Genomic DNA, 13,426 nt, shown 5'->3' with positions numbered 1-13,426 from the left:
TATGGACCCGCCTCCCTGCTGCCGCTATCGTCGATTGCCCGACATGTGCGACTTCTGATTGGCGCATTGGAATTACTCGCCCTGGCTCACTGTCAATCCTCGCTGTTTCCCGAAAATACAGCTCTACCTGAGGCGAAACAGTCGCCCCCTCGCGACGGCGATATGCAAATGATAGCAGAGAAAGGCTATTCTTCAGCACCAAACCATGCAATTCACTCCACTGGCCCCTATTTTATAGGCTATGCGCACAGCAATTGGTACTAGAGGTAATTTAACTATCGGAGATGAAGGTCGATCACAAGAACTTCGCCACACTTCCTATTTGTACCCGACTAGACACATAATTTCACTAGGTATACATGCACCTGCCTTGCCTATATTTTACGATATATATAGTACAGATTTAAATCGCAATGATGCAGCTCCAAGATGATCTCAACGACTCGTTCATCTGAAATTTTCAATTACAACGTACCGACAAATGAAAATTTCAAGGTCTGTGCGTTTTTTGGTAACAATGCAGAACCTATAACTTCAATGTTTGGCCGGCACATCTGTAGACATCTCGATGGAGCTGGTCAACTAAGGCACGACGATCAAGCATGTCTAGAGCTTCATCGGCCCACCAAATGTTTGATGGAGATTCCCTCGCATCTCGTTCTTCAAGACCCAATGGGATTGACAGTGTTAACCAGTGAAAAACTATTTACTCTGAACAACTGACATCCCATTTGGGGTGGCAACAAAGTCATTATTGTCGGAGACGTTACATTGTAAAGTCGGGAAATGTTTCAGAACGGAGCCAACTTAGTCGATACGTCTCACCCCACTCATGTATCGGTCCACTAATATGCTTTTTTTCTTTTTCGATCGCTTAGAAACCTATCAAAGACTCGGTTCATTCAGATGTTATATATATTCTACCCTCGACTATGGAGAATGGCCGCGTTGTCTTGCAGCAAGACCCAAGTTCTTCCAAATCGCAAAAACTCAACATCCGCTAAGCTTGAACCTTGATACATACTTGCCCGTGCTCCTTACGCCACAAATATGGATACCGCGACATATTTAGCCTAGCTCTGTGTTGGAACTAAAATAGCCATCTGTCACAGTACGAAAGAACATGTGTACGAGGTACGGTGATTTCAGTGTCGTGGCATTCAACTCGCATTCCCTCCTGTCTGCCCTTCATGGCCGACAGACTAACCACGCGCCGGAATGCGTGGAACGCTCGGCAACGGGTGTATGCCTAACTAGGGGTCGCGAAGGGCCACATTCCCTAGCACACGAGACTATGATTGAAAAGTAAACATACACAATTCGCTCGCCCGACCACTCTGGGGTATGTGTTTATATCCTAATCCGGATTTTATCTTGGTGCAGACTGGGGCTGCAATGCGAGGCTTTTCTTCTAGTTCTCATGGTCTGTTGATTTTTGGGGCTAGTGGTCGCACAAACAAGGATTCACTCTTGTTTCAAACCGATGCACGAACGTCTTCGGGGATTTGACTCGGCCCAACGCTTCGGTCTAAATGCTAATCTCTGTTTTTACTGGTCGATCTGTAATTGTATTAGACGAACCGCCGATTCGTTTCCACTTTTCTTTTTTTAATTTCCTTCTTTGTTCGCCCGGATATAACAATCGGTCGGTGACTGGGTCAATATATACCCGTAGGACACTAGAGTGAGAACCCGAGTCCTCCAGGTAATATCAATATAGTCTAACAATACTTCTAATACGAAATCACACCGACAAATTAACTACATCCATGTTCGATCGTTCAAGTCTTTGTCCAATTCCCATGTGAAGTCTGTATTGTATTACGGAGTTACCATGGATCTTCAATTTCGGTCCACGGGGCGTTCTTTGCGGATAGTGCCAATGTTCCCTGGAACTGTATTACAGCGGAGTATATCGCATCCAATTGTGTGACTTTCCAGTATAGATCCAAGGTACAATCGTCCTCATAATCGTGCCAAGCCCACCAACACACTGGTGGGCTTGGCATGATTACTACGTTTTTTCAAACCTGATTTGTTGATGGTTACCTTATGGATACATATTTTAGCGACAGTCTACATTATCATTGACACATACCATAGATTTTATTGGTTCAACTAGCCCTTGGAATTGGTTTTAAACATCCATGGATTGTACCTAGGTAACTACCTAGGTAGGTACTTCATACATCTATACATATGTATACATTGAGATTTTTCTGGAACCTTCATCAACGTAAGTCATAGAGCTTCTTGCAATATAAAACCGAATAATAGAAGTATCAATGAACCTTAACGAAACCATGCAGTCCACATGACGCGCCAAAACACATGCAATTATCTTCTCGCAGGTCAAGCCAAGTCATAATGAGCACATCATGCTCATTAACAGAATTTTGATTCTCGAGAAGTTCGAGCTACGTGGATACCATAGAGATGTTATATAGTGTCCTCGGCACAACATTTCGCTTCCATGCAATATCAAACAAAGATATTCAGCAACAGGTGCTCACAATATGAGGTACAGCAGAAGCTGCGCTAGGGCGCGCTCTTCACGGCAGCGCATATGTACAACTTATGTATGCTGCAGACGGTCCATGATGGCTACGTTAACCCGAGACGGGTAAACCGACATTGATGAGGATTCGAGTCTGCCTTACACCATTACGCTAATTGACAATAAATCGGCTGCCGGAAAAAAAGAAGAAAAAAAAAAGCCTATCTTGCACGCTGGCTTTTGGAAGCCCCCAGCTCTAGATCCCTGGAGATTTCAACCTTGGAAAGTTTTCCGCAATATTAATCATTACAACATCAAGTGCGAATAATATACTTTCGATCACCAAACACCTGCAGTCCTGCTCTCCCGCGCCTCACGGCCGAGGTCGTCTTAAACTGCTTCCAAGGTTAATGATCGGCTCGTCCTTCTCTCAGTCCACGGCTATGCAGGATCAGTGATGACCTGCTTTTAGTCCGTTCGTAGCTCTAGACGAAAATGATAAACCATCTGTTTTCCAGAGCCTGGTTCCTAATGTCGAACTGGTCCCAACAAGACCACTACGCCAACTGTTATGTTTAAAATGTCAGGTCATCAATTTATAACCTCACTCTTTGGGTTACTCACCCACCTACAGACGGAGTACACACCCTTGCACTCCGGTAATTTCCGAGATCTAGGTTGTATGGTTTACCAGAGCGGGACACTATTCTGTAGTACCTACTATCTTTATTATATGAGCTGGAGAAGATGCGACCCTGACCCTTGGGATACCGAATGCCTAGCTAGCACGTCTGTTACAACCTGCCCCTGGACTGGCGAGTTACACACTAGGCCAAAAGACCACTATATCTGAGCGTTACGCTCAGATATTCCAGGCTCCGATATATATAGTGCGTGTCGTGACAACGTCGCTCATTTAAATAGTCTCTTTGGGAAATCAAGATGATCATCGTCTTCACCTGCAAAATCGTATGTCAGAAATCATTTAGCCCACTAATAGGGTATGCAAGTCATTCATCTGATATAGCATCTCCATGTAAATGCTGTGCGCTTGTATATTATCACTGCCGCGTCGTACATTAGCAAACCTGACCAAAGATTAAGGCACTTAAGGTTCTCATTGGGAGGCGACCACAAAGGGCTCCCAGTCTGACCGGACTGATTCTTCATGGTCTACCACCTTATTGGATTGGATTGCGAGTGTGACTATATAACCATGACCAGGCTCTGGACATGTATAACGTGGTTAATGCAAATGGCCCTGGTTGATAAGTGCCCTTTTGCTTAGAGGAGAGGGACTGAAAATATTCCAATATTCCGTGCATCGAAAGTGCCTCACAAGTATGCATAAGAAAAATGAAATCAATCATTATATCGAGAATGCGCTCGTCGATATAGTTGTCCATAAGCGTCATTGCTTGGCACTCGTGGGGCTCCAACTCCGCACCTCCGCAAACCCCAGCTTCCCATACGACCCCCTCGAGACTTCCTCGGATTCAGTACACTGACCATTGAAATTGGACTATCCCATATACTACCCAAGAATGTCACTCAGACGCTCAGCCCGACTGGGTTCTATCCCAACCATCAAGACACCATTACTGCAAAGCTCAGCTCCGAACGAAGCAACCAGAGTCCAAAACAGCGCAGTGACAAAACCCCGCAAGGCGCCCACAAAGTCCAAGAAATTAGTTAAAGAACCCACAAAGACAAAAGCAAACACAGGAACCTCCTATTGGTCCCCAGAGCCGGCAGTCACAGAGAAACAAGAAACAGACAACCAGCCCTCAACCACTAATCCCGCGATATTCAGACCTCAGACACCCCCTCCCCTCGACCGCCCTGTTGACCCGCACCGAACAAATGCAACCCTAATCACCCCTCACGGCTCAACAGTAAACGCCTACCCAGCGCACGCAGAAGATGCCTCCCCCTCGAAAACTGGCCTTCCACGCCCAACGGCCACAACAGGGACGCTACTCGAGAAAGCCACTGCGCACCTCATAGCGATGGACCCACGCATCGCAACAGTAATCGAGCGGAATCCATGTCCGCTCTTCTCGCCTGCCGGCTTAGCAGAGGAAATCGACCCCTTTAACAGCCTGACCAGCAGCATCATCGGCCAGCAAGTCTCTGGTGCAGCAGCAAAGTCTATCAGGAACAAGTTCCTGGCACTGTTTGATTTACCCGATACCGTTGCGCCGGATGGGCATAGACATGCAAAGTTCCCGACACCAGATCAGGTCGCCAAGTGTGATATCGCTACCCTGCGCACGGCGGGGCTGTCGCAGCGCAAGGCGGAGTATATCCAGGGCCTTGCGGAGAAGTTTGCCAGTGGAGAGCTTGGGGCAAGGATGTTGGCGCGGGCTACTGATGAAGAACTTTTTGAGAAGCTTATTGCTGTTCGTGGATTGGGGAGGTGGTCGGTTGAGATGTTTGCTATGTTTGCGCTCAAGCGCATTGACGTGTTTTCTACTGGAGATTTGGGAGTACAGTAAGTTCATTTCTTGCTGTTGTTCCGTACAAATTCTTGGACTTGTGGCCTGACACCTTTGTAGACGAGGCTGTGCTGCCTTTATGGGTCGTGATGTGAGCAAACTCAAGGGCAAGGGTGGTGGTAAGTTCAAATATATGGCCGAAAAGGATATGCTGGAACTTGCTGCCAAGTTTGCACCGTACAGGTACGTGTGACCCTGTTCATGGTGTAGACAACGTGCTTACCTCGTTGATCCAGGAGTCTATTTATGTGGTATATGTGGCGGATTGAGGATGTTGATGTGACTATTCTTGGTGGTTAAAGGTCGTAGATGTACTACCTCCGCGAGTCAGGCTGCCCGCATACCGTGTGGTTTATTGGACGTTGAGCATTTGAGATAATGTTGTGGTATATATGTCGCCGTAGTAGATAGTTAATATTTGGAAGTGAATTGTGGATCTGTCTTCGCAGCCGCTAGAAGAGGGGTTATAATCGAAGATGTTATACATGCGCAGCCAGAAGTTGGGCGCCTAACGCCCAAAGCGATCAGCTGAGCTGCCATAACCCGCATAAGCTACCTAGGTAGGGGTCCCGAACAGACCCAGTCACTACTAAAGGTTACGAGGCAATAAGAAGGCAGGACCTGCCTGTCTTGTCGGTTACAAGATTGACCAAAGATATAAGCGCGCGAAGAAAATCGATTTGTACAGTATCAGTACACTCAGGCTGCGTAACCAAGCCATGGGTCGCCGATGACGGCGACCATTCAATTACGAAGAAAGCACACCAGGCGTTTATCCAATGACAATAACAATGCTACCCCAACCCCCCTGTTTTCATATTCTATTGAATCAAGCAGCAACGGCTTACTTGCGAACAACAAGGTTGTCAAGGTCAGCACGCTCCTTAGCCTCCTTCTCGACCTCGCGGATGATGGGGCTCAGGTACTCGACGTCCTGTTTGATTCGCATTGTTAGCATTGTGTTCGTTGTGGTGAGTAGATATCCCCAAACGAAGTCGGGGTGGAAATGACAAATCGGTGCAACAGGATTGGCCGATGGAGACCCATGCGGGGAGCGCGAAATTTGGATGTTGGGGACTCACCTCAGAGGGCTTGGTCTGCTCGTGGGCGGGAAGGAGAGTGTGGGAGATGGAGCACTGCAATTGACATATTGGTTAGGTTTCGCGCCAGTCGAATACGGGGGAAGGGGCCAGTCGAACCTGGAAAGCACGGCGGATACGGAAGACACGGTCATAGGCCTCCTTGGCGGGAAGACGCTTGATGGCCTTCTGGACATTCTCGCTCTCCTCAGGGATCAAGTCATCGAACCTAGTTGTGAAGTTAGCAGGTGTTTCTGTCCAACCCTGCCACGAACGATATCCGAAAGACCGGGGCTCCAGGCAAATTCGACGCAACCGCGATCCCATTCAAAAGATGTGCCACCGGTGCGCGACGAATTCGACCAGCCAATTCCCAGCATTGTCTCAATCGCTCTTGGTCGGGATGTTATCGATATAGGAGGGCAAGAATTACTTGAGTCCGAGTCTCCTGTAGCCGGCGGCATCGGTGTACCAGTGGGAGAGGGGGGTGAGCCAGCTCTTGAGCCATGGGCGCTTGACGATGTAACTGGCGAGCGAAGGGGCAGACATTTTGAATCCCGGGTATCCCAATTGACGTGGGTGTGGTGGAGGGTTGAAAGGCTATCCGACTGGAACACGAGATGACCCGATGTTGCGAGGTTGTGCAAAACGGAGCTCGGGCGACTAGGCCCGAAACGGCAGCTCTACGCCTGAGGCCAGAAGCACGTGACAATTTCGTGCCTCAGGCGGCAGAGAAACTGGGAATGTCTATCGGCGCACTCCACTGAGCAGATGGGTTTCCTATGTCATATCCCCTTTTCGATCTTATCGCTTGCTTTGACAGAAATTGGATTTGCTAATTGCTGAAGCAACTACTGATCCCTGCTCACGGCAAGAAGCTTGATTGTTCTGAGAACCCCGCCCACGTCCGTGCTGCAAGATATTAGCACATTGCGCATTCAAACCAACCACTCCGGGTTCGGCAACCATCGGCCCCAAAAAACTCTCACTCTCTCCTTCGTCTTTACTTAGGACTTTTTACTTACGCCATCTACGGACCTTGGGCTTTGGATATTTGGATAAATCTACATTTCTTTCCCAGCTCGGTTTGAAATAGGGTTCTTGGGTTCCGGATCGAGCACCCGATATGCTCGTGTCCGGGAGCCCTCGTTGATTCAGTACGGTTCGACAAGCTGCGTGAGCGCCGGCCACCAAGATGACTACAAACGGCCGAAGCGCTCCAAGCAGCTCCCAAAACCAAACTCAATCAATCCATGTCGACAATTCCCCCAACGTGCCCGCCGCACCGATCTCTGATTTAAAAACCCGCCTCGAGATCTTTTCCACCAAGATACCCAACTTCTACATAGCACCTTTCTGCGGAGCCAGCGCTGGCGTGGCCTCTGGTATTGTCACATGTCCTCTTGATGTCATCAAAACGAAGCTTCAAGCCCAGGGCGGCTTTCGGCGGGGAGCAAAGGAAGTTGCCTCGGGGGTGCTGTATCGCGGCATGCTCGGTAGTGGAAGGAGAATTTGGCGGGAAGATGGAATTCGCGGTCTCTATCAAGGTCTAGGTCCAATGTTGCTGGGATATCTCCCCACCTGGGCTGTCTACCTAGCAGTCTATGACCGGAGTCGTGAATATTTCCATGACAAGACAGGTAGGTACCTCCAGACCGAAGGATCCGGTCATCCATCAGTACTGACTAAGTACAGGAAGCTGGTGGTTATCCCGCGGCTATGCTTCAATCACAGCCGGTGCATGCTCAACGGTTGTAACGAACCCCATTTGGGTCATCAAGACCAGGCTCATGTCACAAAGCCTTAAACAAAACAGCGAAGGAGTACGAGCCCCTTGGCAATACTCGGGGACATGGGATGCTGCTCGCAAGATGTATCAAATCGAGGGCATTCGCTCCTTCTACTCTGGCCTCACCCCGGCTCTGCTGGGACTGACCCATGTGGCTATTCAATTCCCTCTCTACGAATATTTAAAGATGGCGTTCACAGGCTATAGTATCGGTGAGCACCCCGATACCGGTAGCTCACACTGGGTGGGAATATCCGTTGCCACTTTCCTCAGCAAGGTCTGTGCAAGCACAGTCACATATCCTCACGAGGTCTTGCGGACCCGACTCCAAACACAGCAACGGACTGTTCCGGCACAATCTCACGAAGAGATTGCATTCCGCGGCGGATTGAACCATCCACATGACCGCGGCCGGTCGGGTGGCATGTCCTCATCAGATGGAATGCGCGGCCGCCCACGCTATAGTGGCATGGTACGCACCTTCCAGACAATCCTCAAGGAAGAGGGATGGCGTGCATTTTACTCCGGAATCGGCGTAAACCTGTTCCGGGCCGTTCCGGCTGCCATGACGACTATGCTCACCTACGAATACCTGCGGAAGCAGATCAATACCTTGCAGCATGAAGGTGCGCATAAGATCAAGATGGAAGAAGAAGCTCATGGATCTATTTGATACCCACAATATATCAGCATACAAGAGACTATCTCCAATCTCCAACCTCACCCTTCATATCTGCTTCTTCTAAAACATCGCACCCCACCGCTTCTGATCGCCGAATCTTTCTTTTCCTTTCGTCACAACCTGTATAGACATGGACGAGGTGGTCTGTGACTCGGTATTTGCAGATGAATCTTTTGCGAGTAAATTTTGGCTACTGCATTCTGAGCGCATACAAGGGTCTCGGCATAGGTGACAGTGTCTCCAGCCTCCAAATCTCTGACATGTGAAACAACTTTCACATGTATTCACATGCTCGCTGCATCTTATCTGAAGAATTACTTGCCCTTCCTTATTGATTTCTAAACTTGTCTACCGTCTTTCTGGCTTCTGCATGTGTTTCCTGTATATACATCACTTGTTCTGCATGCTCGCCCTTTCTCGTGAATACACATTTCGAATAAAGCAATGGCTTTCAGATCTTATCTGGAAAGACGCACATATCTCAATTGGAAAGGATACCTTGAATGGGAGGGATAACTTATATATGCCAAAACACTGGGCCTTGGAGGCCGGCTTTCAACTTGATGCTGATATAGGTTGTATAGAATGTAGTTGAACATATGGGGCAGTCACGTGACACGCTATTTAAAACTGCCCGCGATTATTTTTTCCCTCTTTCTTTTCCGCTTCTTTCTTCATCACTTTTTTTTTTTTCATCAATCAGTACTTGTTCCTCAAGGTGTTTAATGCTGGCACTTTGAGGATCAATTCACAGATCAGTCTCAGATATTGATTTTTGTCAGGTTCACTTACTAACCACTTTCAACTGCCCCCCAGGTGCCTGGGCAACCTGACTGCATCAAACTAATAACCCCCCATTCGCTTTTGTGGCCATTTGATTCATTGGTCTATTGAAAGGCAGGATGTGTCTGTCCAGTCTTATGTCATCCCTTGTATACAGTCCTACAACCTGCGATACCCTTGGCCTCATCACATATTCCTTCACTATTCGCATGATGAACAATTTCAAGATTGAACTGGGTTGTCAATACACTTAGACTCCTGGGGCATGATCATTCATACACTGAAAATTCTGATTGAATATGAAGACGCAGATGTTACTGCCAGTTGGTTCTGCTTTCCTTTCACCTTCTATATTAGCAACAAAGAGTCTCAAATGAACAAAGAATTAGTACATGTTGGTGTCACAAATTATCTATCAAACACTGTTGTAGTGGATTCAATCCATATTATATACATGAGGAAAGACACCTTGCAGCATAGACTGCACCTCAAGGTCGTCCCTTCCCATCGTTCTGCGCTCGACTCTCTTCAAGTGCTTGTTGAACCCAGGACTCGTCTTTCCTCTCAGATGGTGTAGCTCGCTGATAAGAACTGGGGCCTTGGATTTGAGCATCTCGCCGTGCAGTACGGATGGAGCTAAAGCAGTATGAACAAAGGATGACAGCCATTGTAAAAGCTGCAATAGGAGCATTGAGGGACTAGACCAAGATCGGTACATCAGTACGTGGAACAAATGGAGAATTAGTCAAAAGAATCAAGTCTGTTTTGATTGGTCTTTGAAATGCATTGTACATACCCCTCTTGGCTTGCCTAATGCTTTAGGATTCTGACTCTGTTGGGTCATCGCGGTGACTTTGATCTAAGCTTAAGCTATCCTCAAAGGAAGCTATCCTCAGGTTCACCTTTGCCGGCCTAACTAAACAGAGGCAAACTTCTCTCCACAAAGGGCACACTTGAGCAGAATTAAAAATTATTGAGAGAAGAACACGCATAAGCGACCTCGGGAGGAATAGGCCAGGATGACAAAAGTGCTGGTTCAACTTGAAAAGTGGGGAGGCGGAGAGTTGAGCGGAGAGATAAAAGCCTTATCGCGTTAATCGATGCCGACGTTCTCAGGCCGTCGACACACCTTGGGAGACTCTTTCTTACCAAACAACCATGGCTTCTGATCCCCCTCCAAAAAGGGGCATGTCCCTCTATGCCAATTTACTTGACCCGTCTACTGATGCGCCTGGTACCATCTCCCGTGCACCTGTTGTTTTTAAGCAGCCGGAGACTGAATCTCAACCCGACGACGCGGCCGCCAAAAAGCAACAACTGAACCCTGGTATTTACCCTTAGCTTGTTGGATACTCCGGAGCGGCACATTCTGACCTTCACATTTCTTCATAGCTTCTCTTCGGTTCCAACCACCCAAAAGACCACAGCTCTCAGCCCAGAAACCTAAACCGAGACATACTTTACCAAAGGCAATGTCTCAACCACAGCCCTCCGCCAACCAAGCTTCGGTGCCGACAAAGAGCACTTTGGCTGATTGGACCGCCGTTGACGATGATGGGTATGAGTACACGCGCGAGAAGCGACAGCGCGGTGGAAGAAAGAAACGCAAGAAGAACTTTGAAACACAAGTTGCCCAAAACTGGGACGATATCTACGACCCTTCTCGACCGACCAATTATGCGGAATACCGCCATAGTGATGAGCAGATTGCTGAAATCCGCGAGTGGAAGGATCTCTTGTATGCGCATACCAGAAGGCGTTCACCGAGCAGATATTCCGACGGCGAGGATGATGACCGGCCAAGGAAGAGTATGTTCCTGTCTTTTGCGATTAGTGATGATGCCCAGACTAAAAAGATACCACAGGACAATTTGCGCCTCCGAGCAACTTTGCGCCGCCGCCGAATCTTAACGATGTGCCACCACCAGCTTCTATCCCCAATGACCCATCCGGTGAGGATGCATTTGCTCGCCGCGCAGCATTAGGGGAACTCCCGTCACCCGCAGCCCGAACTGGAGATAATACTCCAATTCCCGATGATCCCACTGGCGATGATGCGTATATGCGCCACTTCCAGAAAGCCGAGAATCCACCATCAGGACAAGTCATACCACCTCCTCCACCCTCACGTCCCCTTGATGCCATCCAACCTAGCTCCGCAACTATCTCCCGTGCACCGGTCCGGTACGCTCTTCCCCCGCCCCCAGAAGGCATCCCGGCCACCGAAACCGAACTTGAAGCTGTATTGGCCCAAGAGCAACCGGCGGATGAGGGGGAGCCAGATGAGTCCGCGCCGCGATCCCTTCGTCCGGGGCAACAAGGCTTCGCAGAACGACTACTTTCTAAGTATGGCTGGACTAAGGGTTCTGGCCTCGGCGCTACTGGTTCTGGTATGGTAAAGCCCCTGGAAGTCAAGATTGAGAAGCGAAAGAAGCGACCAGATTCAGAGGGCGGTGGGTTTATCACTCCCGCTGGACGAGGTAAGATCATCGGAAGCAATAAGAAGGGTGAATATGAGACCAGCAAGTTTGGCCCTATGAGCCAAGTTGTCATCCTACAGGGCATGCTGCAAGGCATGGACCTGGATGCGGAGATAGAGCGAAGTGATGGTGGTGGTTTGGTCCAGGAGATTGGAGGGGAGTGTAACGAAAAGGTGTGTTTCTTTTCATCGATTGGCTTGGGGGGCTTTTGCTAACTTTAGGGGCTCACAGTATGGAACCGTGGAGCGAGTCTTCATTGCTCGCGACGTGGGAACCCCAGTCCCTGTCTTTGTCAAATTTAGGGACCCCTTGTCTGGTCTACGGGTAAGCCTTTAGGATCTACAGCTTGATTCAAGTTTGGGGTTGTGCATTGCTGACCATTGCATATACATAGGCCGTGAACGCGCTCGAAGGCCGGGTCTTCAATGGTAACACAATCACCGCACGATTTTTCGATCTCGAGAAGTTCGAACAGGGGATTTACACAGTCTAATTGCCCGTGTCCCTGCCATTTCATGTAGCTATGACATCTCGATAATTTGTTCATTTGTGCATTCTCGACTATTGCACATACAATAGGCCGTGAATGTCTCGAAGGCCAGGTACTGAATGGCAGCAAAGTCATAGCACAGCTTTTTTGACTGAGGAGTTTGACCGGGGGCTTACATGGCCAATTGCTTTTGTTCATACCCCTTTGATGTACTTAGCTATGTTAATGATAATGTTCGATTTTGTTTGATGTTGCTGTAGTGAACTCTCATTGCAATGTAAATACTATCTCTAAATGTAAAGGAAAATGCAGGCTATGGGATATCTCGACTGTAGATCATCTAATCCCCTAGGAACCTCCAAAATTCCGATCGAAAACCTCCATCCCATTACACTAATCCATCAATCTATTGCCCCGACACCTTCTTAACAGGAAGTGGAATCCAGGAGCGCCAAGTCCGGCGACACTTTCTCGACTTAGAAGCGCGAAGCAAAGGCTCTCTATCTGGCATATCGTCATCAGTGATAAACGCCAGATAAGTACGATTCTGCGGGTTGCGCACCAACCTAGTAGGGAGAGGAATCATAGACCGCCAGCTCCGACCCGTTTGGGGCTGAGGCTCTTCATCTTCATCATCTGCGTAATCATCAGTATGTTCAACCAAAGCAACACAAGACAAGTGAGGCGAGGACAGTTGCACTAGGGTCGGCATGTGTGCCGGACCACTACATAACGACGTACGGGTCTCCCTGTTCTCAGCTCGCTGAGCAAAACACCTCTGAGTCAAGTTTGGAAACTGGGAGACCCATGTTTCCATATCCAATTCTTCAGCGTCGTTGTCATCGATGGCCCAGCCATCTTCGTCGCTATACTGGAATGCATGGTTTAACGCCGATACAAGATCTTCTCTCCGCCATTCGCGGAAGACACGGTGGCGTAGCAGTAGCTGATTAATCTTGCATTGCACACAATTCCCTACGAGTGAGAAATACAATGTGCTTCGGTCTTCTGTGCACTCGTAGCCCCTTCGGAAGGCTCCGTGGCATGCGATTGAGTAGCTCGCATCAGGGCATTGGTGCTGGCATAGGGCATGGTACCAGATAATTGAATGACACATGCTGATAGATG

At 48.5% G+C, this 13,426-nt stretch overlaps 6 protein-coding genes across 6 annotated transcripts; 3 read left to right on the top strand and 3 right to left on the bottom strand.

Moving 5' to 3' along the window:
- Positions 1-4,041: 4,041 nt before the first annotated feature.
- Positions 4,042-5,295, top strand: alkA (DNA-3-methyladenine glycosylase II; the record flags this gene model as incomplete). The annotated part of the gene is made up of 3 exons (XM_002565651.1): positions 4,042-4,991; positions 5,056-5,178; positions 5,232-5,295. 3 exons carry the CDS (start codon positions 4,042-4,044, stop codon positions 5,293-5,295), a joined length of 1,137 nt encoding a protein of 378 aa, XP_002565697.1.
- Positions 5,296-5,839: 544 nt separating this feature from the next.
- Positions 5,840-6,623, bottom strand: N7525_004554 (ubiquinol--cytochrome-c reductase subunit 7; the record flags this gene model as incomplete). The annotated part of the gene is made up of 4 exons (XM_002565652.1): positions 5,840-5,929; positions 6,078-6,131; positions 6,195-6,303; positions 6,508-6,623. 4 exons carry the CDS (start codon positions 6,621-6,623, stop codon positions 5,840-5,842), a joined length of 369 nt encoding a protein of 122 aa, XP_002565698.1.
- A 646-nt stretch (positions 6,624-7,269) lies between these two features.
- Positions 7,270-8,536, top strand: N7525_004553 (uncharacterized protein; the record flags this gene model as incomplete). The annotated part of the gene is made up of 2 exons (XM_061213053.1): positions 7,270-7,714; positions 7,770-8,536. The coding sequence occupies 2 exons, from the start codon at positions 7,270-7,272 to the stop codon at positions 8,534-8,536; spliced, it is 1,212 nt and encodes a 403-aa protein (XP_061070074.1).
- A 1,280-nt stretch (positions 8,537-9,816) lies between these two features.
- On the bottom strand, positions 9,817-9,996 carry N7525_004552 (uncharacterized protein; the record flags this gene model as incomplete). Its single annotated transcript, XM_061213052.1, has 1 exon — positions 9,817-9,996. One exon carries the CDS (start codon positions 9,994-9,996, stop codon positions 9,817-9,819), a length of 180 nt encoding a protein of 59 aa, XP_061070073.1.
- Positions 9,997-10,486: 490 nt separating this feature from the next.
- On the top strand, positions 10,487-12,301 carry N7525_004551 (uncharacterized protein; the record flags this gene model as incomplete). Its single annotated transcript, XM_002565654.1, has 5 exons — positions 10,487-10,655; positions 10,721-11,137; positions 11,194-11,981; positions 12,040-12,132; positions 12,203-12,301. 5 exons carry the CDS (start codon positions 10,487-10,489, stop codon positions 12,299-12,301), a joined length of 1,566 nt encoding a protein of 521 aa, XP_002565700.1.
- A 403-nt stretch (positions 12,302-12,704) lies between these two features.
- N7525_004550 (uncharacterized protein) lies at positions 12,705-13,415 on the bottom strand (the record flags this gene model as incomplete). Its single annotated transcript, XM_061213051.1, has 1 exon — positions 12,705-13,415. The coding sequence occupies one exon, from the start codon at positions 13,413-13,415 to the stop codon at positions 12,705-12,707; it is 711 nt and encodes a 236-aa protein (XP_061070072.1).
- Between the last annotated feature and the right edge of the window lie 11 nt (positions 13,416-13,426).

This window comes from Penicillium rubens (assembly GCF_028828025.1).
Source record: "Penicillium rubens strain IBT 27055 chromosome Unknown utg000002l_segment0_segment0, whole genome shotgun sequence".
In the NCBI taxonomy this organism is placed as follows: domain Eukaryota; kingdom Fungi; phylum Ascomycota; class Eurotiomycetes; order Eurotiales; family Aspergillaceae; genus Penicillium; species Penicillium rubens.
The sequence above is the reverse complement of the archived record's forward strand: the minus strand, read 5'-3'. Positions and strand labels throughout refer to the sequence as shown.